This window comes from Gymnoscopelus braueri (genome assembly GCF_963280865.1).
Source record: "Gymnoscopelus braueri genome assembly, chromosome: 5".
In the NCBI taxonomy this organism is placed as follows: Eukaryota; Metazoa; Chordata; class Actinopteri; order Myctophiformes; family Myctophidae; genus Gymnoscopelus; species Gymnoscopelus braueri.
The window spans coordinates 45,995,137-46,022,224 of NC_137606.1; the positions used below are offsets into that span (position 1 = coordinate 45,995,137).

Here is a 27,088-nt window from a genome sequence, read left to right on the forward strand (position 1 = left end):
TATGAACACATTTTGCTGTATGTTATATTGAGGGCATTTGTTCCAGATGCATATTGTATACTGTTGTGGGATAGACACTTTCCCATCAGATAAGTTAATGAGTGTTCCCATTTGAATGGCATTATTGTTAAAAACAGTAGTTAAAAAGCTACTAAGTTAAAACAATACCTCTAAACAGGAAAACAGGAAACTGTATGCCCAGTGGCACCCTTGAGTGGAAACGGGCCGAGGAAACTAGTCTATATTTTGACCTTGTAATATACCCTGTATTATATATGTTGAACATTACTTGTTGCACAGTCTTGCAGGGTTTGGGCAGAAAGAGGGAGAGCTGGGAGAAAAAAAAATCTAACAGCATGTTAAAGAGAACATAAAAAGATCAAGATATCTACATACAGTACATACTATATGACCAGCAGATACAGTACGTACATGAGGTTAAGCATGAGGTGTGAAAGTGGTAACATATTGGTACTAACAAATCCACATGGCAAGGTAGTAAGGGTGTGTATGCTATGTGTCAGTGGTGTAAAGTAACTAAGTACATTTACTCAAGTACTGTACTTAAGTACAATTTTGAGGTATTTTTTACTTTAGTTAGTAACTAGTTACTTTGTAGATGTTTATTATTATTACAAAACATACATTACCCACTTCAGCCCTGTATACATTTTTGGCCATCTGAAAAATAGACTATAGACTAATAGACTAATCTACAAGCTCACAATGCGTCGTTGCCTCTTGTGAGCTTATAGATCTGCTATTTTCAAAAGATTTTTATAATGAGTACTTTCTACTTTTGGTACTTTAAGTACATTGTGATACCAATACTTTTGTACTTTTACTCAACACATTTTTGAATTCCTTTTTTGAATTTGACTTGTGACAGAGTATTTCTACATCGCAGTATTTATACCTTTACATAAGTAAAAAAATGTAGTACTTTTTCCACCACTGCTATGTGTGAGTGTGCAGTATGACTGTGTCCTCTCATGTCTGTGTCACTTTATGACTCACAGAGGTGAGGTCTACCAACACTGTTGTCACTGCGTCAAACGTGAATATAACATGTTATTATATAACGTGTTGTTCTGTCACATGCTGAAGAAACACATTCAGAAAACCAGTGCTCTATGTCGGTGTCTTGATCTTTCGTTTTTTACTGTAACTATATCTATTAATATTGTTTTATGCATCCTGATGTCATTTCATAATTGTATAATTGTGTTTCCTTTGTCTGGTGTTCTGTGTAAAGCACATTGAATTGCCTTGTTGTTGAAATTAGCTATACAAATAAAACTGCCTTGCCTTGCCTTGCACTTATATTTACTTTAAAATCCTTGGCTATCATTATTTGTCATTATTTATCATTGCTAAGTGCAGATGATGGATGACAGCTTGTAAATGTAGGCCTCCAGAGAGAGACATTTTTATTTCACAATAATAATAAAAAAACATTTTTTATATTGTTCAAGATGAAATACACGATAAAGCCCAAAGGCATGTCCATTGAGGTCCTAGACCCTGGTTCTCAATGTCGGGTTCAGGGACTCGCAGGGGTCCTTGAGAAATTACAGGTCTGCAACTACAAAATGGAACCACAAGGAACCGTCTGAGTTAAATGAACACTGAGGATTTTGTAGATTGGTATCCCAGAGATAAGTCGTATCAAATGGGGGTCGGTGGCCAAATAGACATCGACGTCCTTGAAATGAAAAATTTTGAGAATGACGGCTCTAGGACATTGGTTCACAGACAGTGGACCCAGAGGCATCCTTGAGGTTAAATATATCCCTCCAGATACAGTATATTGACCTGGAGGTACATGTTTTCCACGGTTTTGACATGGTGTTAACCCTATATACTGTACATCATCTTTTTGAAAATAGCCCATCTTGATCTGCTACTTTCAAACAAAATTGTGTGGGGGTCCCTGGCACAAAATATTTTCAAATGGGGGTCCACGGCCAAATACATATCAATTTGGGGGTATTTGATGTGAAGTGGTTAGAGAACCGCTGCCTACTGTATAAGAGGCAAAGAGGGACAACATGACACGTCAAACAAGACGTACAAAAACAGGACTAAACACAGGCACAGCTGGTGGAGAACTGTTTACAAGGTGACCAGTTATCCAGATTGTCAACCACTGGTTTTAACTGTTATGTCTCTATCTGAGATGTTTACATGTTAACAAAATAAATGGAAAAATTTAAGACAAATCTGTTAATCATGTTGATGTGTTTCCTGCGATTAACACCTTAATCAGAGTTAAGCGTTTTATTAACAATTCTATATATGACTGAATGAATCTGGATCTGGTCCAATTATTATTGTGCATGTAAACAGACTGAACGAGTTTTCAGCAACATCTGATTTGGTCACTTGTGTGACTTGAGTCGGCAAAACAAACCCTCAGGCCAAATGCTGAGTCACACTGACTGAGGCTGTTAAACTATAGGTTTGAATCCAGAGTAGGTCACCCTCCATTTGTCTGTCTCTATTTCTACATACTATAGACACAGACAGACAGAATGCCATGAGGAACCAGAACAAAACATATTTTACGCTTATGTACCTGTACACAAGACATAACAATTAAAAAACTGACCTTGCTGAAAATAGCCGATCCATAAGCTCATAGATCAGCTATTTTCAGCAAATCCGGATTTCCCCAGAATACGGATGCTGGGGTTATGTGGTTAATGACCTTATTCTCAACTACAGATCAGACATGGTTTTAAGACAGGTGCCCCTTCTAGATCCCTCAGGACAGGTCCTCTGGTAGGTGTCTCCTGGTTGTTCCTACCACGTCTGTTCCGGTCTAAGACCCACATAACAGCTTATGCTTTATGGCCCCAACTCGTTTAACAACTTAAAGGGATATTTCACGTTCAAACATGTTTGGGATCAGTTTAATGTATACTCAGGCTTTTGTGAGCACCCCGGACAGTTTTTAAGTTGCTTGATTCAGTATTTAGATATTAAGATATTCATTTTATCAGACACGCCCCCTATACAAACCCATTGTAACTTCAAACTCCATTTTAATATTGATAGATTCATCGAAAACACCCGTCCTTGGTTCTGATGACTGATACTGTGTCCTTCTAATGCATGAGGTGCCGTGTTTTTTCAATTACTTTTTTTTAAACATTTTTTTTAATATAATTACAATAATTATAGAATAAAAACGTTATGAAAATTAATGAAAAAAGTAATCGAAAAACCACCAAAACCAAGGACGGGTGTTTTCGATGAATCTTTGTTTGAAGTTACAATGGGTTTGTCTGATAAAATGAATATGAATATTTAAACCCTTGCAACTGACTTGGTATGCTTTTTTCTCAGTCTACACACATTTGAAGATCTACAAGCTACAGTAGATCTGCAATTTTTTGGTGAACGTTCCTCCCAGAATAGGGATGTTGGGGTTCAAGAGGTTAAGAGCGTGGCAGAGTGTAGATATTTATGTATAAGAAACACACCTTTTTAGCCTGGCTTTTATGTAATATCTTTATTTCATTTTGCTCTTTTACTATTTCTTAATATATTATTAGTTATGTTTTGTTAATTCATTTGTCTTTTACCTGCTTTTATTTCCACTTTTAGTGTTCAGCACTTGGAGTTGTACAGTATCTGATGTATGTGGTATATAGATAAAGTTTGATTGACAGACAAACAAACAAACAAAAAATACACAGACAGACAGACAGACAGACAGACACACACAGATAGATAGACAGACAGAAAGACAGACGGACAGATGGATATATTGACCTGGAGGGACATGTTTCCCACGGTTTTGACATGGTGTGTGTGTGTGTGTGTGTGTGTGTGTGTGTGTGTGTGTGTGTGTGTGTGTGTGTGTGTGTGTGTGTGTGTGTGTGTGTGTGTGTGTGTGTGTGTGTGTGTGTGTGTGTGTGTGTGTGTGTGTGTGTGTGTGTGTTGGGCGTTGCAGCAATTGTTTGAAGTCGTTTCCTCTCTGGTGTTTTTAATAGGAAGTGACATCATCGTCAGAGGAAAGCCTGGCATGACCTCCTGACCCCAAACACACACACACACACACACACACACACACACACACACACACACACACACACACACACACACACACACACACACACACACACACACACACACACACACACACACACACACACACACACACACACACACACACACACACACACACACACACACACACACACACACACACACACACACACATTATGTCCACATATAGAGCAAAAGCAAAGCCCATAAACATTGCATGTCATCATGTGTGAATGATGTCATTCATGTACTGTCACTCTGCACTCACACACCTAAAACAGCTGTGGCTAACGGAGTGGAAGGCTGTCTTTCCCATGGTGTGCTGCTGACTGCTGGGCGATACAGGACTTCAAATCAATATCACCAGTATTTCAAACTTTTGCCTTGATTACGATTAATGAACGACCATAAAAAAAACGAAGCGACATGTTGTAAGCTGGTAGAACGGCTACTTCTGTATGTATGCCACCTTTGTACAAAAGGTATACTGTAATACAGGAGGGTTAAGTGGGAATCAGACTCATCGATTTAGTTGACTATAAGAAATATTAGAATTGGTTGTGTCGCTGATACGAGAAATTTAAAAACATGTAGGTTTGATTACCCTACATGAGCAAGATTAAGTTGGTTATTATTGGTTCTAAATATTGGTTTTGATATATTTTCAGTTAATTCAATTGCCCAGCCCTAGTGCTAAGAGAGATTGGCTTCCTTTGAGACAAGTCCAGGTGTGCCGTGTGCTTTGTGATAACTTCATCAGTCCTTGCCCTGACGAAGACCTTAACTGGTCGAAACGTGTTGGCATTTTTTATATATTGAAGTTTGTTTTAACTCTATATCCTCTCCTCCACTTTTGTGAGTGCTCGGATCACCTCTTCTTGCCTGCATTCCCGCCTGCATCCTAGAAGCATCTTCAGCATACTTTTTAGACCTTTTTTTTATATACTTTGAGCACTCGATTGGATTCAGTTATTTTTTATTTGTTTGTTTTTTGCACATTTTTTTTCCTTGACTAAGTGAGACTGACGCTCCCCCACCAAATAATGATAAATAACGGTATAATGTTAAGATTCTTTTATGACATGCAGCAGCAACACTTCCAACACTTGTTTGATACCTCTCAGTTTATAGTCATCTTCCTTTTTTCTATCTATCTATCCATCTATCTATCTATTTTAAAACATTGACTTTTCAGTCACACTGGACCTTTTTAAATGTCCTGTGAGTCCTTTTGAAAAGATGTATTGAACACGTGATCCAGAGTGTGTGCACAGTGTGGGCATTCTTTTTTTCTTTTCTTTTTTATGTTCCTTTGGGGCTTTTGATTCCCTGCACCAGTGGTTCTCAAAATGGGGTCCTGACCTGAGGGGGTTTCAGGGGGTCCCCAGCTAAATTAGTTCATACAGCATCAACATCAGTTTAACCCCTTTAACCCTATATGCATTGGAAGGCTGAATACGCGCCGCGATGCGTTGTGAGCTTGTAGATTTGCAATTTAAAAAAAATCTTGAAAAGGTGTGAAAATTTGGGAATATATATATATTCTTTATTGATAGAATAGTGGGCTGACAGGAAGTGGGGAGAGAGAAATGGGGGGGTGACACACAGCAAAGGTCTGGATTACCAGCATATGTGGTATGCGCCTGGACCACTAGGCCAGCGGGCGCCCCTAAATAATTGGGAATAATTTTGAGACATTTTAACAACACAAATCTTGTATGGAGGGTCCCTGGCACAAACTCTTTTCAGATGGGGGTCCAAATCCTCGTCCAAATACATTGAGAACTCCTGCGTGCGTGTGGTTTTCAACTTTTATTTGAGGGTCCTTGGTCATGGTAAAGTTTGGAAACTCCTGTGTTAAGAGATCACAGTGATGAGAGCTTCACTGTGCCATGCCATGTCTGTTATTGTTCATTCTATGAATGAATTACAGTGATGAGAGCTTCACTGTGCCATGCCATGTCTGTTATTGTTCATTCTATGCGGCAGCCAGTCGCTAAATCTACCCTGTCATCACCTGTCCTGCACAGCACCACTGGTTTGCCAGATACTGTACACGCCCACTGTCTGGATAGGCCAATCACAAAGATCAACTGATAGCAAGGCAGCCTAGTACATTTTCAATCCAATCAAATCCATCCAATCGTTAATTTCAGTCCATTATGTAACAGTCGTGGACAGCTTCTGTAAACAGTAAACACTAGAGTCAGTGTCATAGGCCTATTCACAGAGATACACACAGAGTGCGACCTACCAGGACTAATTCTCTGTGTGTGTGTGTGTGTGTGTGTGTGTGTGTGTGTGTGTGTGTGTGTGTGTGTGTGTGTGTGTGTGTGTGTGTGTGTGTGTGTGTGTGTGTGTGTGTGTGTGTGTGTGTGTGTGTGTGTGTGTGTGTGTGTGTGTGTGTGTGTGAGCGTGTGCTGTGTGTGAGCGTGCTCACAAACTGATTATGATTCTGTGATGGGCTCAGAACAGAGCAATAAAACTGATAGATAGATAGACGGACGGACGGATGGGCAGGCGGACGGACAGATGGATAGATATATTGATTGATAGATAGGTTGCCGTTGAGTTATTTCTATTATGCAACAGAGGTTATGTAAGCTCCACTACAACTGAATCATTAATATTATCTGGTTGCACACACAAACACCCACACACACACACACACACACACACACACACACACACACACACACACACACACACACACACACACACACACACACACACACACACACACACACACACACACACACACACACACACACACACACACACACACACACACACACACACACACACACACGCCTGAATGTCACAGACCACGACAGAACACACACACAGTCTCCATAGCAACCTCTCTCCCTCTGTGCGTCATCACTATATCACTTGAGAGCAGAGAAGAGCAAGAGACAAAGCGAAGAGAGACAGACAGATAGATATTTATAATACATAATTATTACAAACATCTTATTCATTTATTTACTTAGCACTTATATGTATTAGTACTGCAATGCAGGTGAGAAGAATGTTGAACATGATTTGTCAATGGATGGAGTAAAATAAATCTAACGTTCTCTCTTTTTATTTGTTCGGAACTATGTGTATGTTCAGATTGGTACTTGGTAGCACTTATTTTTTTTGGCATAATCCAGATTGGAATGAGAATATCCCATTGCTTTTATTAAGTCTGCACAGTAAAGTGTTTGCCCATCAGATGTGAAACGCATTCTTTTGGTTTGAAATGATGATAAAGATGTGTCTCAGTCTGGAGACACATCGGGTGTGTCGCTTCACGCAGTGCAACACGAGATGGATCTCTATGACTTGGCTTCTGTAGAAGTCTAGCCGTCTATAAGTCTGTCTGTCTGTCTGTGTTTCCGGAGCAGTCATCAAATTTACTCTGTACACTGCCAGTAGGACAATGAAGTACCACCATGCATTTCTTTATCACATGTTATATATATTTTCTTTTTAAATGTAACTTTCATTTTATAATGTCAAAGTCAAAGGTGCTTGGATTGGGCTGAAACCTTGCACAAAGATGTCATACATACGTCATAGAGGACTGCCGTCACAGGCTGAATGAAGTCCAAGATCCATATTGTATGCATATTGTAGAAATGGAGAACAATAGTCTGTGGACAGAGGGGGAAAATACCTGTCTGCTAGCACTATAGGGGGATATGCATCAGTGCAGGCAAGGCTTGAAGAAATGTACAGGAGTATCTCATGGGTATAGTGCCAGAGGAAAATAAAAAAGTAAAGTCAAAATGTAAGGAGTGGGGCAAGGTGAAACAGTTGCCCTGTTTTGTGTCAAAAGGATCCCTGGCTAATAAGCTTTATATGCCTTAATACATTATGATTGCCCTCTATAACTATAATGAGAAATCATCTTTCACTCAATAGGGACAACTCCCGTCGCAGGTTGATGATGTCATATGTCCGTGTGTGTGGAATGCATATGCCAACTAAAAAATAACGTAATACTTCCTAAGGTTATATTTGCATTAAAGCAATATTTTAAATACTTTTCATTAGCACATGCATTCCATACATTCCATAGGGCTGTACCACACATGGACATATGACATCCTCAATCTGCGACGGGAGTTGTCCCTATTGAGTCAAAGATTAACTATTTATAAAAGAAATACAATATTTAAGGTGTTTTTAATTTTAGTTATAGAGGGCAATTATAATGTATTAAGGCATATAAGGCTCATTAGCCAGGGATTTTTCCTTTTAATATGTTAACACGTTATCAACAAGGGGTAACAAACTGAGATTACCTTCAATCACACCGCTGATATTCACTGTATAACACAGTGATAGTACTGTTAACAGATGCATTATGGGTTTACAGTTTTTCTCAATGTTTGCACAAAAGTATACTTCATATTTTCAGAACCCAGTCTACACAAAATCAAACACACACACGCACACACACACACACACACACACACACACACACACACACACACACACACACACACACACACACACACACACACACACACACACACACACACACACACACACACACACACACACACACACACACACACACACACACACACACACGACAAAACAACACAAATCTCCTGCAAAATGAAACACGTGAATTCAAAACAACATTATGTATTGTCTTCTCAAAATGGTATATGTGTTCAAATGACACACAGACCATCATCATATGAGACATTTCTAAGAACCAATTGAACACTGATGTACGCTACTATGAAAGGAACAGAAAACACTAGTATGAATGCCTTAGGTTAAGAGACCTATGCCTTTTGCAGTGTTCAGCCTGATTCATACTTTGTCACATGACAGCTTCGCCAGAGAAGGCCTTGGCTTATGCTTCACCCATTTCCATTGAAATGGGCCCCACCAGGGTTGCCAGATTTTGCGAGAGAACTAAGCAACTAGGTCTATGAAAACAAGCCCAAAAGAAGCAACTAGGGCACTTTAAACCTATATATACATCGGCTATTTGAAAATAGCTCACAACGCGTCAACGCGTTGTGAACTTGTGAGCTTGTAGATCCGCTAAAAAATCTTGAAATAAAATGTGGAATATTTGGAAGATCTGGTACAGAGCTACCTGGCACAAAACATTTTCAGATGGGTTTTAGGGAGGGACAAATAGGCTACATATTAATTTGGGGGTCCTTGACATGAACATATTTGAAAACCACTGGTTGAAACAATAATTTGAAAATTTGGAACAAGCCAGAATAAGCAACTACACTTTAGAAACAAGCCCAGAAAATCGCAACCACTAATATTTTCAAGCAACTTTACATAAAAACAAGCCCAAAGTCGCTTATAATAAGCAGACATGGTAACACTAGGCCCCACCCTCAAGGGGCTCCTGACCGACGCCCTGAATCCCCCAGATGTGCGGCCGCACATGTGCATTATTACGTGCAAAGATGTTTGCAGAACTGTTCCCATCAGTAACTTTTTCCAGAGTGCATTTTATTGCTCACAGAAAGCAATAGATGATAAAAGTTATCATATTTAAATCATATTAGCATTAATATCATAACTGACTACTCTTTCTCTATTGTCTCAAAGTGAAATGGCAACAATTATTTTCCATTATATCATGGCTGGTAGTAGGGCTATAATTTGTGTAGCTTGTCGGAAAGCTACGCCTTCTGACTCTCGGTGATGTGTTTTGATGTGTACATCCTGGACTCATCTTTGCCCATGTATTTAATCAACAAACAAAAAAAGTCTTCTGAGTCCTAACAGTTTTCTGAAAAACATATGTTGCTATATCAGCGGTTCTCAAACTTTTCCATGTCAAGGACCTGCCGGACGACCCCCAACTCTTGTTCCAGGGACCCCCAGAAGCAAAGATTTCAGTTAAAAATGTTTGCTTTAAAAATAGATATATATTCAAAGATTTGCACAAATTTCAAGATTTTTCAGAAATAGCAGATCTACGAGCTTGTATATCTGCTATTTTTGAATAGCCAAAGTATAGACCATATTCACACGGCGGCCATGTTTCTATGAAGTCAATGAAAGTAGCCACCCCGGGTGGCGGCACTTTCAATGTTAAATTCCAATATGGCCGCCGTGTGAATATGGTCTATAGAACATGGTTAAAGTGGTTACACAGATGCTTTCCCGGTTTGAATGGGTTAATAACAGAAGTGCAGGAGTAGCTTAACATTTTCAAATAAAACTGTTGGTTTGTTTGTGCATGTCAGGGGGGGGGGCACATTAGCTCGTGAAACAGGCCCTCAAATCCTTAAGGCCACCTCTGAGTGCCATGTGGCGGAAATAGCCGACCAACAAGCTCACAATGTACTGTAACACATTGTGAGCTTGTCGTGCAATTTTTAGCAAAACTAAACAATAAAAGCCTGGAGATCGAGGCTAGCCGTGCAACAGAGCATAAAATAGCATTACACTTATTACGGATCTACAGTCTGTGGCACTGATGGAGGCCAGGTATATATAAGAGAGTCTGTCTCTCTGTGTGTGTCTAATCTCGCAATCTGCTAGACCGATCAACACTACATTTCTTGTGCACAACTGCCAGCCCAGTAGGCCAACTTAGTAGGCTACCTTTTTTTCACCCGCATGTTTTACATTTCTTGAAATATTTCACTTCAATCCTTATAATGGAACTCAATGGAGCTTAGCTCAGGCTGAAACCAATAACCATGCCCAAAACTTGCAGAACACTGATCAATATGACATCATCAATACGCCAGAAATAAATGATAAAAGCTGTGTTTGCTTCAAACACAAAGCCTCACTACAAAATGGAATCATGAAAAGCACAGCAAAATAGATGCGGAAAGTCCAGCCGCCCCTCCTTGTGATCAATACGATGACATATGCCGTTATTGCCTCTGTCCTGTTCTATAATGTTTTTTATATTAAAATACAAAAGTATGTTTTTATTGTTTGCCTAAACATATTCCATTCCCCTGCCATTGTGACTGGGTACAGTCACAATGGCAGGGGAATGGCCAATGCATGCCAAACACGTCAAAGTTCAGCAAAGCTGAACCCACATGACATGCCAACGCACTACAATGGGAAGCGCCACCCCTTCTTTCATGTAGAGCAGAAGTATACAGGGCGTGACTGTTTCAGTCCGCATGTGTGTCTGTACCTTTATCCTTCCTATGTGCATCAATTAGCTGGACACACAACAGGTGTGTCATCACACCGATCTCAGTCTAATTAGTTTAACTCAGGCCAGATCACCTAGCCAGACCAACCCTGTTCTAGATGGCTGGCCTCCTCTGAGCCACGCCGTAAAGATTAAGCAGCATCCTGTTCGGTCTGGCCAGAGCATCTCATCAACAAAGCTCTGATTGCTAATTGAACAATTGTGCAACATGTGTTTGTCCATATGAGGAGTCATTGTGGATAGCAGGAAATTCTAAATGACAGCATGCATATTCCATTCGAACACAAGAGATTTGTATCCATGAAGATTGAAGAGAATTGTGTGTAGTGTCTTGGAAAAAGGAAAAGGGAAAGTTTAACCCATTTAGACCTGAGGCCGATTCTAAAAACGCCTTCTAAACGTTTTCTGAAAAACTTCAAATATTTATTCAAAAATCACAGAAACATTGTGTTTCTATATACTGTACATAGCAACAACAACCCCAAAAGAGGTTCCCGGATTGAAAGGTATAATTACGTATAGGGGTTCCCGGTCTAAATGGGATAAAGCAGGAAATGTGCTTGTATTTAAGCAGAATTGTTTCAGGATTTGGTAGATGAGTTACAGATTGTGGTCATTGCATCTCAAGTAGCAGTGTTAGTGTGTAAACAATTGAGAAAAACGGTGTAATATATTCAAACATATAGGTTTGCAATGACTAAGATGGTTTATATACTTCGTATAGAAGAACATATAGATGTTTTAAAAGACTAAAGTGCATACTTCTTGCGGAAACAAAGTTCAGGAAGTTAACTAATATGTTTACAATCCACTAAACGCTCAGGGCTCAAAGTGAAGGTCATAAGGTGGTGTCTTGTATTGACTGCAGCCTGTGTTGCTCTTTTGCTATTGAACAAGTGTGCATCTGCAGACTGTCACACGCGCTGTGCACTGTCGAGTACACTGACGTTTAGAGGGCTTATATATTCATTATATAAGAGTTGTAATGACTAGGATTGTTTAGTATATAGTATAGAACATATAGGTTTTAATTACTTAGACGGTTGTAGTATAGAATATACATTTATAATGACTAAGATGGTTTATTTACATTATATATACTGTATCTATCTTAGTCATATATGACTATCTTAGTCATATATGACTAAGATGTTTACTTACAAACAGGACAAACAGGTTTATAAGAACATATAGGTATATAATGACTAAGATGGTTTATAAGAACATATAGGTATATAATGACTAAGATGGTTTATAAGAACATATAGGTTTATAATGACTAAGGTGGTATATATTCTTATATAAGAATTTGCAAAGATGATCTACACTTAATATAGAACATATATTTATAATGACTAAGACTGTGCTGCATATATACCCTGTATAATACCAACACAGAACATCTATGTTTAGAATAAGATATTTATTTAGTACATAAAAACATGTAGGCTACCCTTACAATAACTAAGATGGTGCATACAGCATATTTAGTATGGCTATGTATGTATAAAACAAAACCAACCTAACAATCAAATAGATTAGAACCACCACAGACAGACTGTACCACTGCTGCTAATGTAGGCAGAAATACAATATACGAGATGTGGAATAGAATAAGTTTCACATTATCATCACATAGGGCTGATCTCATGATGATTGACATTCATCACAGCTTGTCACAGACAGACAGACAGACACGAATACTCTATGGATCTTTTTTTTTGGAGCAGCGTGTAGCCTACGCCATGCGTGTGTGTGTGTGTGTGTGTGTGTGTGTGTGTGTGTGTGTGTGTGTGTGTGTGTGTGTGTGTGTGTGTGTGTGTGTGTGTGTGTGTGTGTGTGTGTGTGTGTGTGTGTGTGTGTGTGTGTGTGTGTGTGTGTGTGTGTGTGTGTGTGTGTGTGTGTGTGTGTGTGTGTGTGTGTGTGTGTGTGTGTGTGTGTGTGTGTGTGTGTGTGTGCGCGCGCGTGCGCGTCTGTTCACTTACGCTGTTCCGCAGATCTTGCAGGGCGACGCTCATCCTGCAAACCTCTACCGAGCCATCCCTCCTTCTCTCTCTCTCTCTCTCTCTCTCTCTCTCTCTGTCTGTGTGCGCGTGTCTTCTGCCTCTATATCTCCCTCCCTATCTGTCTGTCTGTCTGTCTATCGGTCTGTCTGCTGTCCGTGCGTCGGAAAGACGAGACGAGAAAACAAACAAACAAACCAACAAACCAACAAACAAACAAACAACCCTAGCAGAAGAAGGATCCGCCGGGCGGGCGGAGCAACGAACCCGAGACGAGTTGCCTGTCTTTGTTCAACCGAGTGAAGGAGAAGAAGGAGGAGAGGGTTGTTCCATCGTCTATCTGTGGTTATGGCGGAGGAGGGGGCTTCTCTCTCTCTCTCTCTCTCTCCTCTATCTATCCATGTGCGCGCGCGTGTGTGTGTGTCTCTCTCTCTCTCTCTCTCTCTCTCTCTCTCTCTCTCTCTCTCTCTCTCTCTCTCTCTCTCTCTCTGGTTCTCTCTCTTTACAGACCGGCCGATGAACGGAGAGGAAGATAGCAATCAGTCTTGGCTCTACAACCCCGCCCAACATCAACCCTTTCCTTTCCTCATCGACACAAACACAAACACACCCTCCAATGCTCTCCTCTCCTCTCCTCCTCCTCAGAGAGACAGACAGACAGACAGACAGACAGAGAGAAAGGGGAGGGGGGCAAAAAAGATGAGTGGCTTTCCGCCTCCTTCTCTCTGTGAGTGTGTGTGTGTGTGTGTGTGTGTGTGTGTGTGTGTGTGTGTGTGTGTGTGTGTGTGTGTGTGTGTGTGTGTGTGTGTGTGTGTGTGTGTGTGTGTGTGTGTGTGTGTGTGTGTGTGCGTGCGTGTGTGTGTGTGTGTGTCTAAATGAGGAGTTTTGGCTTGAGACCAAAGTAAAATGTACTGACTGGCTTTCTACCAACTGCATAAGCATGCACACACACACACACACACACACACACACACACACACACACACACACACAGCATGCACACACACACACACACACACACACACACACACACACACACACACACACACACACACACACACACACACTAAATGGAGGTTTATTTTTGACATTATTTTACGACATTGACATTGGGTCCTATATTCTCTCCAGCTCGGTCATCTACTGCAGTAAGTGGCCATTTAATCACCATGGTGATGTGGCAAAGTGTTGTCATCACTGCTATGGCAACCGTATCTGATCAGAGCTAACATCAGCTTTGCCTAAACGTTTCCATGGAAACCAAAGAGCCTTGAGTCCTGAGAACGACTGGTCTTACCTAGAATTGTATTCTGTCCCTCCCAGCTTTCAGTGTTACTGGTAGCAGTACTAGTAGGTCTAGTAGCGGTAGTAATATTACTACTAGTATTATTAGCAATCGTTGCAGTAAGGCAAGGTAAGGCAGTTTTATTTGTATAGCACATTTCAACAAGGCAATTCAATGTGCTTTACACAGAACATCAAGCAAAAGAAACACAATTATCCACTGACATTAGAATGCATGAAATAAAAGAAGTAAAAAATAACAGATACAGTTAGTAGTAATAGTAATAGCAGCCTAATAGTAGCCTAGTAGTAGTAGTAGACTTGTTGTTGTTGTTGTTGTTGAAGTAAGAGCCAAACCAGGATTTTCTTTTACTTTGTTATATAGCAACATTATCTTGTGCTTTGATTTTTGTATACCTGTAAATAGTCTATTTCTAATTACTGGCTTCATGAATGTGATCAAGCACCTCCTGGTAGATGTGCAGTGCTGTGCTGTGCAGCAATCACATGTTTTCTTTATTGTTGGAGTCAGCTTTTGACTGTATGCCACAACTGTTTGGACAAAGAATATGCTACAAATGTAAAGCAATCATTTTATTTGGACCTGTATCACCAGTAAACTTCCACAAATACCATTCCTGCCTCCTGATGAATATGTGAGTAGCCTACTGTGGTACAGTTTTCTCAAAAGGTGTATAGATGGCTGACTACAATTAGGTACAGGTCATTGAAGCCCAAAAAACTAAAGTAGCATTGCATGGCATGGTGTGGTATATTGAATTTGGAAATTGCAAGAATCTGCCACTTATAGTGTTAGTAGTGTGGTAGTAGTAGTAATGGTAGTAATAATAATATTATTAGTAGTAGTAATTTTTAGTATGAGTAAATATTAGTACAATTTTAGTATTGATTTGATATACTTTGATATACAGATCTACCAGTGGTGTGTTCTAGGTTTTTTCGGAGGGATAATAATAATCAATCAGCTAGTGACGACTATGACTTATGACTCCAAATGAGGGCGTGGTTTGAGCCCAATCCAAGTCCAACTGACTTTCATTATAAAATGAAGTAAAGTAAAAAAGTATATTCAAATATACAATCACATGTGTGTATGTGTGAGTGACAAAGGGGTGACATGTAATAGTCCAGTAATAATGTCACTTGACCTCCCACTAATTGCAACAAAAACAAACTCAACTGATTTTGTGTCCTAAATATGTCCTGAATGAGAGGAAAAAAGTCGCAAGGAATTGCATGTAGGGAAATTATTTTATTTCAAAATGGCCGCCATCCACACTATTATTACATATACAATTATATATCTTGAAAACCGAACACTGTATGAAGTCGACATTTGTCAGGTGTGTTGCTGGGGACCTAGGGAAACGCAGTATCAAGTTTGAACTGGTTTGGATGAACGGATCTCTAGAAAGCTTTAATTAAGTGGCCCATTCAAAACAGGCATATTAAGTATAGGCATTCTATGGACAATAAGGGGTTAACCTAGGAAAAATTGCAACAGAAACGCTTTCAACTTTTTTTCTTTCATAAATATGTTAGTTATAACATATCAAAAGTCCTAAGAAATCCCAGTGGTGGAACATATTGAAAAATGCTTAAATAGGTGATGTGCTGATGTCACAATTTCCCATTGCCCATGTTAAAAAATGATTTAAGCATGTTTTCTTGTCTAATTTCCACACAAAAGGTTCAATACTGTCCACTATCAACCAGAAACTGTGTTGGATGCATTACAGTGCTTGTTAAAAAAAAGAAGAAGAAAATCTTAAGTGCCATTTCTGTACGTTATGCATTATGCATTTGAATGCACTCGGTTTTCATGTTCATTTCATATACATTCTTACTGTATGTGAAGCACTGTGCATGTGATTTTGTTGATTTAAAGCACTGCATTTTCTGTTTGTTAAAGTATAATAATGTTCATTATTATTATTATTACTGTGTACCACATCCAATATTTCCAATTGTGGAACCATCACCCAAATTACTCAAGAGGATCTGATGTATCGTCAGATGTCCAGCTTAACATCACGTAGCCATGCCCTTGTCTCTGGTCCTACGCCATAGAGGAAGGCTCGAATTCCAGGCGCATGTTGTCAACGAACATGTCCGTGAAGCAAAAACCTATTTTTGCTTCTCTGTTGTGAAGATGGTATGCCGCCGACGCTGTCTTGCCAATGCTGAGCTACAGATGCCACCTGCGGAGGTAGGCTACCTTGGTTGAGACCGTCTTCAATCACCTTCAATAATAATTAGACCTATTTGATCCCGTGGGAGAAATTAAGTTTTCAGTTACAGAAGTGTTCAGTGTATTGCACAGGCCATAAGGACACCTCAACAACTTGGCAGGGCCGGGAATCAAACTTGAGACCTTTGTTAAGGCTGGTGTGTGTGAGTGACCCAAGCGCACAGCAAAGAGGAGACGTAGTTTAGGTGAAGCCCGTGGGCGTATTTATTCACAGTTTGGGTGGAAAGGTAGTGGAGTGAGTGGAGGTGGTGTGGGTTGGTAGCTCCGTGGTTAGCACAGCTCAGCTGGGGATCCGGAAGACTGGAGAGGAGAGGAGAGGCAGGGTTAGTGACAATTCAACAGAGAGAGGACAATGCACAGCAACTGAGTGAAGTTTAATTGGCTAGTTCTATATCACTGGAAATATCTAGTTTGGCTAGCTCTAGTTTACCAACCGTAGACTGGTTAAGATCTGGCACGGAGTGAAGTGCAGACTGGGCTCTTGTAGTGGCAGCAGTTGATTGTGGGATGGAAGACAGGTGCGGCGATTGCTGAGGGAGAGCAGGTGTGCTGAGTTGAGCCATGGAGTAGTCAGTGAGGGGGAGGGGCCTTGAATGTGAAGGTGAGGAGGAGTGAGCCGTAACAGGACCCCCCCTCCGAGGGGCGCCTCCAGGCGACCGCCCGGGGGCGTCGGGGTTGGCTTGGTAGAAGTCCCGAAGGAGAGAGGGACACATGATGAGCTTCTTAGAGATCCAACTGCGTTCCTCAGGGGGGTAACCCTCCCAGTCCGCCAGGTACTGGAAACCCCGACCCTGGCGTCGCACCTTTAGCAGCCGCCGAACCGTCCACTGAGGATGTCCGTCGACCATCTGAGGAGACGGAGGAGCCGGGGCAGGGGGCATGAGAGGACTCGAGGAAACAGGTTTGACCTTGGACACATGAAACACGGGGTGCACCCGCATGGAGGCAGGGAGCTTGAGACGTACCGCCGCGGGGCTCAGGACGCGGTCAATCTCAAACGGACCGATAAACCGTGGAGCCAGCTTCCTGGAGGATACCTGGAGCGGTAGATCAGCAGAGGAGAGGTAGACCCGTTGCCCAACCTGATACACCGGAGCAGACGTGCGGCGACGGTTGGCCCCACGACAGGAGCGCTCGTTGGAGCGGAGCAAGGCGGTGCGGACCTCCTTCCACACGCGCCGACAACGACGGAAGTGGGCCTGGACAGAGGGGACAGAGGCCTCAGACTCCTGGAGGGAAAACAACGGGGGTTGGTAACCCAGCGAGGCCTCAAATGGGGACATGCCAGTGGCCGAGCAGGTCAGGGCATTGAGTGAGTACTCCACCCAGGGCAGATCCTTGCTCCAGGAGGTGGGATGGAGAGCAGAGACACAGCGGAGGGCAGACTCCAGGCTCTGGTTGGCCCGTTCAGCCTGGCCATTAGTTTGTGGGTGGTAACCCGAGGAGAGGCTAATGGTAGCGCCGATCTCCTTACAGAAGGCCCGCCAGACCTGGGACGTGAATTGGGGTCCCCGGTCCGAAACAATGTCGCAGGGAAGCCCATGGAGTCGGTAGACATGCTGGGTGAGGAGTGCAGCAGTCTCTGCCGAGGACGGGAGTTTAGGGAGCGCCACCAGGTGCACCGCCTTGGAAAACCGGTCCACCACGGTGAGGATGATGGTGTTACCCTGAGAAGAGGGAAGACCGGACACGAAGTCCAAGGCGATGTGAGACCAAGGGCGGGTGGGGACAGGGAGAGGACGAAGAAGACCAGCTGGTGGCTGATGTGACGCCTTGGCACGGGAGCAGGTGGTGCAGGCAGCGACAAACTCCCGGACGTCAGTCCTCATAGACGGCCACCAAAACCTCCGGCTCAGGAAGGAGAGGGTGCGGTGGAACCCAGGATGGCAAGCGAACTGGCTTGTATGGCCCCACAGAAGCACTTGGGACCGCACTGAATCGGGTACGAAGAGCCGATTCGGTGGGAAGAGCCGGTGATGGGGAGCATTGTCTGGACCGGGTTCGGCGTGTTGGGCCCGCTCAACCTCCGCTTCGATGTCCATGGTGACCACCCCAATGATACGAGAAGCAGGAATAATGGGCTCAGGCTCGGCCGAGGACTTCTCAGGTGCATGGAGTCGGGACAAAGCATCAGCCTTGGTGTTACTGGAGCCAGGCCTGTAGGTAAGGGTATAGTTGAACCTATCCAAGAACTGAGCCCACCGTGCCTGGCGAGAGTTGAGGCGTTTAGCAGCACGGATAAAGGTTAGGTTCTTGGTCAGACCAGACAAGTGTGGGCTCTTCAGCGCCCTCCAGCCAGTGGCGCCACTCCTCAAAGGCTGCCACCACAGCTAGCAGCTCCCTATTCCCAATGTCGTAGTTCTCCTCTGCAGAATCAAACCGGCGAGAGAGAAAGGCGCAGGGGTGTAGCTTCTGGTCCTCCACTGATCGTTGAGACAAGACAGCCCCTAGACCTATGTCAGAGGCATCTACCTCCACTATGAAAGGCCTGGAGGGGTCAGGGTGGAGAAGGATTGGGGCTGTGGTGAAGTGCTCCTTGAGGGTAGCAAAGGCGGTACAGGCAGCAGGTGTCCAGACGTAGGGACGTAAGGTGGAGGTGAGTTGAGTAAGGGGGGCCGCTATGCGGCTGTAGTTCCGAATGAAACGGCGGTAGAAATTTGCAAACCCGAGGAATCCTTGGAGCTGTCTGCGGGTGGTGGGTTGAGGCCAGTCAACGACGGCTTGGACCTTGCGGGGGTCAGGACGGATACAGCCATCCTCCACAATCAGTCCAAGGAACTCCACAGAAGACGAGTGAAAGACACACTTCTCGGCCTTAATGAAGAGCCGGTTCTCCAAGAGGCGCTGGATGACCATGCGGACATGCTGGATATGCTCCTCGAGGCCCCGGGAGAACACCAGGATGTCGTCTAGGTACAGGACCACGAATACCTCTAGCATGTCCCTGAGCACGTCGTTCATGAGAGCCTGAAAGACAGAGGGGGCGTTGGTGAGGCCGAAGGGCATGACCAGGTATTCGTAGTGTCCACGGGGGGTCTTGAAAGCGGTCTTCCATTCATCCCCCTTACGGATACGCACAAGGTGGTACGCGTTCCGGAGGTCCAACTTGGTGAAGATGGTAGCACCGACGAGGGGTTCAAAGTTAGAGCTCATGAGGGGGAGAGGGTATTTGTTCTTGACTGTGATGTTGTTGAGCTGTCTGTAGTCTATGCACGGCCTCAGATCCCCACCCTTCTTCTTGACGAAGAAGAACCCCGCAGCCACCGCGGACGTGGATGGGCGGATAAGACCCTCAGCCAGACAACCATTAATGTAACTGTCCATAGCCCCCTTCTCAGGCAGAGAGAGATTGTAGAGGCGACTGGCTGGAAGCTGAGCATCAGGATGGAGCTCAATGGCGCAGTCATAGGGTCGGTGGGGGGGCAGGGTACAAGCACGCTCCTTACTGAATGCCTCACCCAAGTCGTGGTACTCGGAGGGAACCTTGGTGAGGTCGGGGGGAGCAGGACTGGGTCGTTCCACACTGGAGGGCATCTGGGCGGACCGGAGGCAGCGGGCGTGGCATGGAATGCTCCAGCTGAGAATACGTCCCGAGCTCCAACAGACGTGAGGGGTGTGAAGCTCCAGCCAAGGTCTGCCCAAGATGAACGGCGTGTCAGGTGAGGTGATAACGTAGGGGCGGATGCTCTCCACATGGTTTCCAGAGACCGTGAGGGTGAGAGCCTCGCACCGGTGGGTGATGGGACCCATGGGATGGCCATCCAAAGCGAAAGCTGAGAGAGACTTCTCCAGAGGCGTAATGGGAAGGCCCACCTCCCGGGCGTATCCTTGGTCCACAAAGCTCTCATCAGCCCCGGAGTCGATAAGTGCAGGTATGGTGAGAGTCTGTCCCGACCAGTTAAGAGTGACAATAAACCTGGCCTTGTTAGAGTGGGACTGGGGGTTAGATAGGCGGCTCACTCTGAACCCCCAAAAGGGTGAGCCCTGTCTTTTGGCAGTCGGGCTGAGGAGGGTTTGGAGGGCAGGAGGGGACACGGTGAGTCGACTGAGTGTGCTGAGCTGGCACAATACATGCAGAGCCCCTGTAGCCGTCGGTGCATACGTTCAGCAGAGGTTAGGCGGGCTCGGCCCAACTGCATAGGCTCCTCACCAGCAGAAGTTGAGAAAGCAGGGAAAGCTTGGACAGGCCGGTTAAGGCTGACTGGAGGAGGTGGAGATGGCCTAGCGGCAGCATGACACTGGTGAGCCCTCTCACGCTTACGCTCCCGGTGACGTTCATCAAGAGAAATAGAGAGGGAGATGAGCAGATTCAGGTTGGGAGGCCTCTCCCTACCAGACAAGGCATCCTTCACGGGCTCTGCCAAACCCCGCCGGAAAGCACTGAACAATGCGGCCTCGTTCCACTGGCAACGGGCTGCGAGAATACGAAACTCTGTGGCATACTCCGCCACAGAGCCAGAACCCTGCTGGAGGGTGGAAAGAGCTGAGTCTGCATCCTGTCCGTGGACATCATGATCGAAAACAGTCCTGAACTCATCAGTAAATGCTATGTAGTCTTGCATGTAAGGTGCAGAGCCCTCACGACTAGCCATAACCCACCGGCGAGCCTGCCCTGTGGTCAGATTAGCTATGTAGGCTATGCGGGCGGTGGCAGTGGAGTACATACTAGGTTGCAGATCGAAAATGTACTCACACTGCATAAGGAACTCCCGACAGAGAGTGAAGGACCCGTCAAAGAGAGCCGGGGCCACAAGATGGGGCTCCCGAGTGGGAGGTATGTCTGGTACAGGGACTGCGTTCGGCACAGGAGCTGGTTGGACAGGAGCGGGGGCCGGATGGCCCGGAGGTGGAGTGAGTCGAGCGCAGAGCGCGGCGACCTGGTTAGAGAGATCCTGGACCAAAGTAGTGAGTTGATTTATCTGGGCTTGCTGCTGGGTGGCCTGGGACTGCTGCAGAGTTGAAATCCCCTGGAGCTCCTGTTGCACATTAGACACGACAGCAGATGCTTCCTGTAGTAGGCGGGAGTGCTGTGCTAAGACCTGTCCCTGGGCCTGAAGCGGACTGAATGCCGGTGGTTTTCCTTCCATGCTGGCTGGGTCCAGATGGCCAGATCTTACTGTTAAGGCTGGTGTGTGTGAGTGACCCAAGCGCACAGCAAAGAGGAGACGTAGTTTAGGTGAAGCCCGTGGGCGTATTTATTCACAGTTTGGGTGGAAAGGTAGTGGAGTGAGTGGAGGTGGTGTGGGTTGGTAGCTCCGTGGTTAGCACAGCTCAGCTGGGGATCCGGAAGACTGGAGAGGAGAGGAGAGGCAGGGTTAGTGACAATTCAACAGAGAGAGGACAATGCACAGCAACTGAGTGAAGTTTAATTGGCTAGTTCTATATCACTGGAAATATCTAGTTTGGCTAGCTCTAGTTTACCAACCGTAGACTGGTTAAGATCTGGCACGGAGTGAAGTGCAGACTGGGCTCTTGTAGTGGCAGCAGTTGATTGTGGGATGGAAGACAGGTGCGGCGATTGCTGAGGGAGAGCAGGTGTGCTGAGTTGAGCCATGGAGTAGTCAGTGAGGGGGAGGGGCCTTGAATGTGAAGGTGAGGAGGAGTGAGCCGTAACAACCTTCTGCTTCTGAGGCTGGCTCTCTACCCATTCAGCTATGGGCATCCTGTTGGCCTTTGCTTCCATGTTAGTCATCTCAGCATGATGGCTAGGTCGTCCACATAATCATATTTCTTTGATGTTGTATCTGGTAGGTCATAGATGTAGATGTTAAACAGCATTGAGGAGAGAACAGACCCTTACGGAATACCATTCCTCAGTCTTCTGAGCCAGCTATGCTGCCCATTACTGGTCTATAGAGTGCATCTCCATGATGAAGTTAACCATATTTTGATCAGGGATTGTCCTCCAAAACTTCAGGTGGAGTTCACAGTGCCAGACAGTGCCAGACTATTTTCAGGTTTAGTAATACAAAAAAAACAATTTTCTGATATCAAAAACTTTTTTAATTCACTTCATAATAATAACAATAATAATAATTGTATTTCACTTTCATACAGAAAATGCAGCTTAAAGTGCTTCACATAAAAATGTATATGTAATGAACATTAGTTCATAACAATGCATAAAATGCATAACATACAGCAATAGCACTCGAAGGGTCAAGATTTCTTTTCTTTTTTTTCTTTTTCTTTTTACAAGCACTGTACTGCATCCAACAGTTAATGGTTGATAGTGGGCTGTATTGAACCTTTTTTGTGGAAATTAGACAAGAAAACATGCTCAAATCCTTTTTTAACATGGGCGTCAATGGGAAATTGTCACCTATTTAAGCATTTTTCAATATGTTCCACCACTGGGATTTGTTCGGACTTCTGATATGTTATTACTAACATATTTATGAAACAAAAAAAGTTGAAAGAGGTTCTGTTGCAATTTGTCCTAGGTCATTTTGTATACTGAAATGTGATGAGGGGTTTGTGCCAATTCAGACAACCCTACCCCCTGCTCCAAAAAAGCTTCTGCGGGTCATCAAGTGCAACTGCCAGGCTAGACTGCAGCACCCTGAGATACACATGCAAAAAGAACTATATCGAGTACACTCCGGCATGTGGACACTGCAGAGGGTCCAGCTCCACTAACTCAATACAGATGCACTGTGACGAGGAAGAAGATGACATTTTGTAGTGTGATATTGTGTGCGCATAATTTAATTGAGTTGTTTGATCAGTGCTTGATCAGTTGTGTGATTATGTTATCATAATAAATTATTTTCACTGATATTCTGTATCCTTGTTTTGCTACAAGGAACAAATACAGCATGGTCAAATCTAGCAGAAAGGGCCAAAAATCGTTTTTGGTAGGGTCATACTTATAGGTCATTTTCAAAACTTTCCCTTCATACGATTCCTTGCGACTTTTTTTCTGTGATTCAGGACATATTGAGGATACAAAATCAGCTGAGTTTGGTTTTGTTGCAATTAGTGGGAGGTTGACCCCCATTTTTGCATAAAATGCCTGGACTACAGGACTGCGCTTCCACTTCTGTGGGAGGACTGTTTTTGTTCATCTGCTGACCACCACCATTAAGACATGTTGGGTGCCAGTCCTATCCAAGCCAGTTGTGTGTTGGATGCTGTTGGTGTGCTCTTTTCCATTATGGACTGTTGGCTTTCATCCTCTACTATGGCCAAGCTAGTGTTGAGATCTCTGCAGTAGCCGAGTGCCTCTTCCCAGCTCGTTTTGTGCTCAATAAAATGGTAGTCATGGTAGGAATAAGAAGGCATGATGCCAAACCCTGAGGAGAGAACAAGGAGCAGGGTTGTTAGAGTTAACTAACACTAAACAAAATAACAAAAACTAGAAGAAAAAATAACTGAAATAAAATGTGGCTTTACAAAAAGTTAAAAAAGAACTAAAACTGTTAACTAATTGAAACTGTATAGTGTGTTTTGATTTGATTTGATTTGATTTGATCTTTATTTATCTTGAACAATTTAAAAGTACATAAAACTCCATACATCATCATCACAATTACAAAACATTTGTTCAAGAAGGGACAGAAAGAAGCAAATGCTTATCTAGTCCGGCCCCCTTCTTACCATGACAAATAACCTATTTAAACAATATGATTTAATACAAATTGATATACCATAAAATTAGTACACAATTTACATACAATACACATAAATCGATCCTACTAAAAGTAATAAAAGATCATATAAAGTAAAAAAAAAAAAAAAAAAAAAAAACATCATATAAAGCAAATAATCATAGTAAATGATAAAATCAGTAAATCAGTATAAAACCAACTGACCATAATGTTGTATAAATGACTGCTTATAGCATCGCTTGAACTGTTTAACATTTCTGCTGTTTTTGATACTTATATCAAGATTATTCCAAAGATTAATACTTGATATTGAAATGCACATTTGTTTCAGTGTTGAATGAATAATTATCATCCGTTTAAAATTAAGTTTGTTTCTTAAATCATATCTTCCATCACTCTCCTTAAAAAGCTTTTGGATGTTTCCAGGTAAACTCTTATTCCAGGCTTTAAACATGATTTGTGCCGTTTAAATTTCACTAGATCTGGAAACTTTAGAATATAAGATTGTAAAAACAGATTATTACTACACTACTACATTTATTTCTATATTTATTTGACGATTTCCAAATATCATAATAAGCTATGTGACTAATTTGAACAAATAGTTGTCTATCATTTATGTAACTATGCAGCCAGTCAAGTGCTACCCCTCTAATACCGTACCTGTCAATTGTCAATACAACCTGTAATCTCTTCAACTACCTCCAACAAGTTGATCTTGATGATCTAAAGCCATACTGACTGTCATTTAGCAAGTTATTGCTGTCTATGAATTTGTCCAGTCTTTTAACAAATATTTTTTCCAGTATCTTGGAGAACTGCGACAGCAGGGAAACAGGCCTTTAATTGGTATAAAGATGCTTATCACCCGTCTTATATAAAGGAATAACCTTAGCCAGTTTCATTTTATCTGGAAATATTCCAGATCTAAATGACAGATTACATAAGTGAGACAGGGGATCAACGATTCCTTCAATGATGCTTTTTATCAGTACCATGTCAATATCATTTCCATCGGTAGATGTTTTGTTAGCGCAATTTTTTACAATCTCTATAATTTCCCCTTTGTCAACAGCTGCCAGAGAAAATGAGTCTGAGTTTCTCTCCCCCCAGTCCTCCACCTCAACTTTCTTCCCTGCTACCTTTATTTCTTTGGCTAGATTTGGACCAACATCAACAAAAAAGTTATTAAACCCAACAACAATATCCTTCATATTTGTGATCTTCCTATCCCTGTCCTCAAAACGGTCAGGGTATGTGAGATCAGTTTTTTGTTTCTAATGATACTATTTAATATGCTCCATATTCCTTTAATGTTGTTTTTATTCTTGTCTAATAATTTTGAATAGTAATCTTTCTTACAAGACCTCATAATAAGTATTAGTTTATTTATATATTTTTTATATTTTAACTCTGCTTCTACTGATTTGTACTTGATAAATAATCTATACAAGGAATTCTTTTTTTTACACGCATTTTGCAATCCTTTGGTCATCCCATGGGTTCTTGTTAATGTATTGTTTAATAGGGCAATTCTTACTATATAATTCGATAAATATATCTAAAAAATAATGTGTATGCTATATCAACCTCTGTTTCCTCACATACCTCTTTCCAGTTATAGTTCAACAGTTCATTTCTGAATGCAGATAAAGTTTCAGCAGATCTGTATCGCCTATATTTGATTTCATTTGACACCCTCTTCTTCTTATAATTACATTCATAAATTGCGAAGACAGGCAGGTGATCACTGATGTCATTCATCAATATACCACTTTTGTTGCTATCAATATTATTAGTAAATATGTTATCAATTAGGGATGCACTGTGGGTTGTTATCCTGGTAGGTTTAGATATAGTTGGAAACATACTCATACTGTACATGACATCAATAAAATCATCTGTACTTTTATGTTTTTGGGGATTCAATAAATCAATGTTGAAATCCCCACAGACATAAATAACTTTCTGCTTTGATGTGCTAAACAACATTTCCATATTGGTGATAAAGGTTTCAATATTTGAACCTGGTTTTCTGTACACACAGCTAACAATTACCTTTTTCGTTCTCAATAGTGATACACTCCATCACATTGTCAACAGCTAATGACATATTATCAATAACTTTGTGAGATAACCCTTCATCAACAAACAGAGCAACACCACCATACTGTCCAGATTCTATGCTGATGTAATGAAAATCATAACCATTTAAAACCAAATCTGCACCTTTCTCATTTCCAATCCAGGTTTCTGAGACAGCAACAATATTGAAAGCATGTTTAAATACTTTCAAATATTTTTTTTATGTCTTTAAAGTTTGCATTGAGACTTGAGAATGAATAATTGATATGCCCTTTTCATATGAAATATTTGCATTAAACTGAGTTTCTGTATAATATAGACAGTTATCACTGATAGTTTCAAGCAGATTAAGGTCTGGATCTAAGTCCTGTTCAATCTCCATCATGAGTAGATGTTAAGTACACAAATATTAACAAGCAAAACAGCAGCAGCATTTCATCCCTGCACAGGAGTAATGATGGATACACATTATTGGTCTCTATCAAACCTCTCTAGTTGGTCAATGCTTGTGATGCAAACCCCACCAGAGTTCTCTGCTGCACCAATATATTTAATAAAGACTTTACAGCTGATAGTCCAAGTGGACTGGATTTTACCTTGCTTTTTGAGA

General features: G+C 42.4%; 1 protein-coding gene across 1 annotated transcript in view; it reads right to left on the bottom strand.

Moving 5' to 3' along the window:
• Positions 1-13,749, bottom strand: part of ece2b (endothelin converting enzyme 2b) — a 35,235-nt gene extending 21,486 nt beyond the window's left edge. Inside the window, exon 1 of the mRNA XM_080428681.1 lies at positions 13,210-13,749. Coding sequence (XP_080284807.1) covers positions 13,210-13,242 — 33 coding nt within the window. The 5' untranslated portion in view covers positions 13,243-13,749. The remainder of the gene's footprint in view (positions 1-13,209) is intronic.
• Between the last annotated feature and the right edge of the window lie 13,339 nt (positions 13,750-27,088).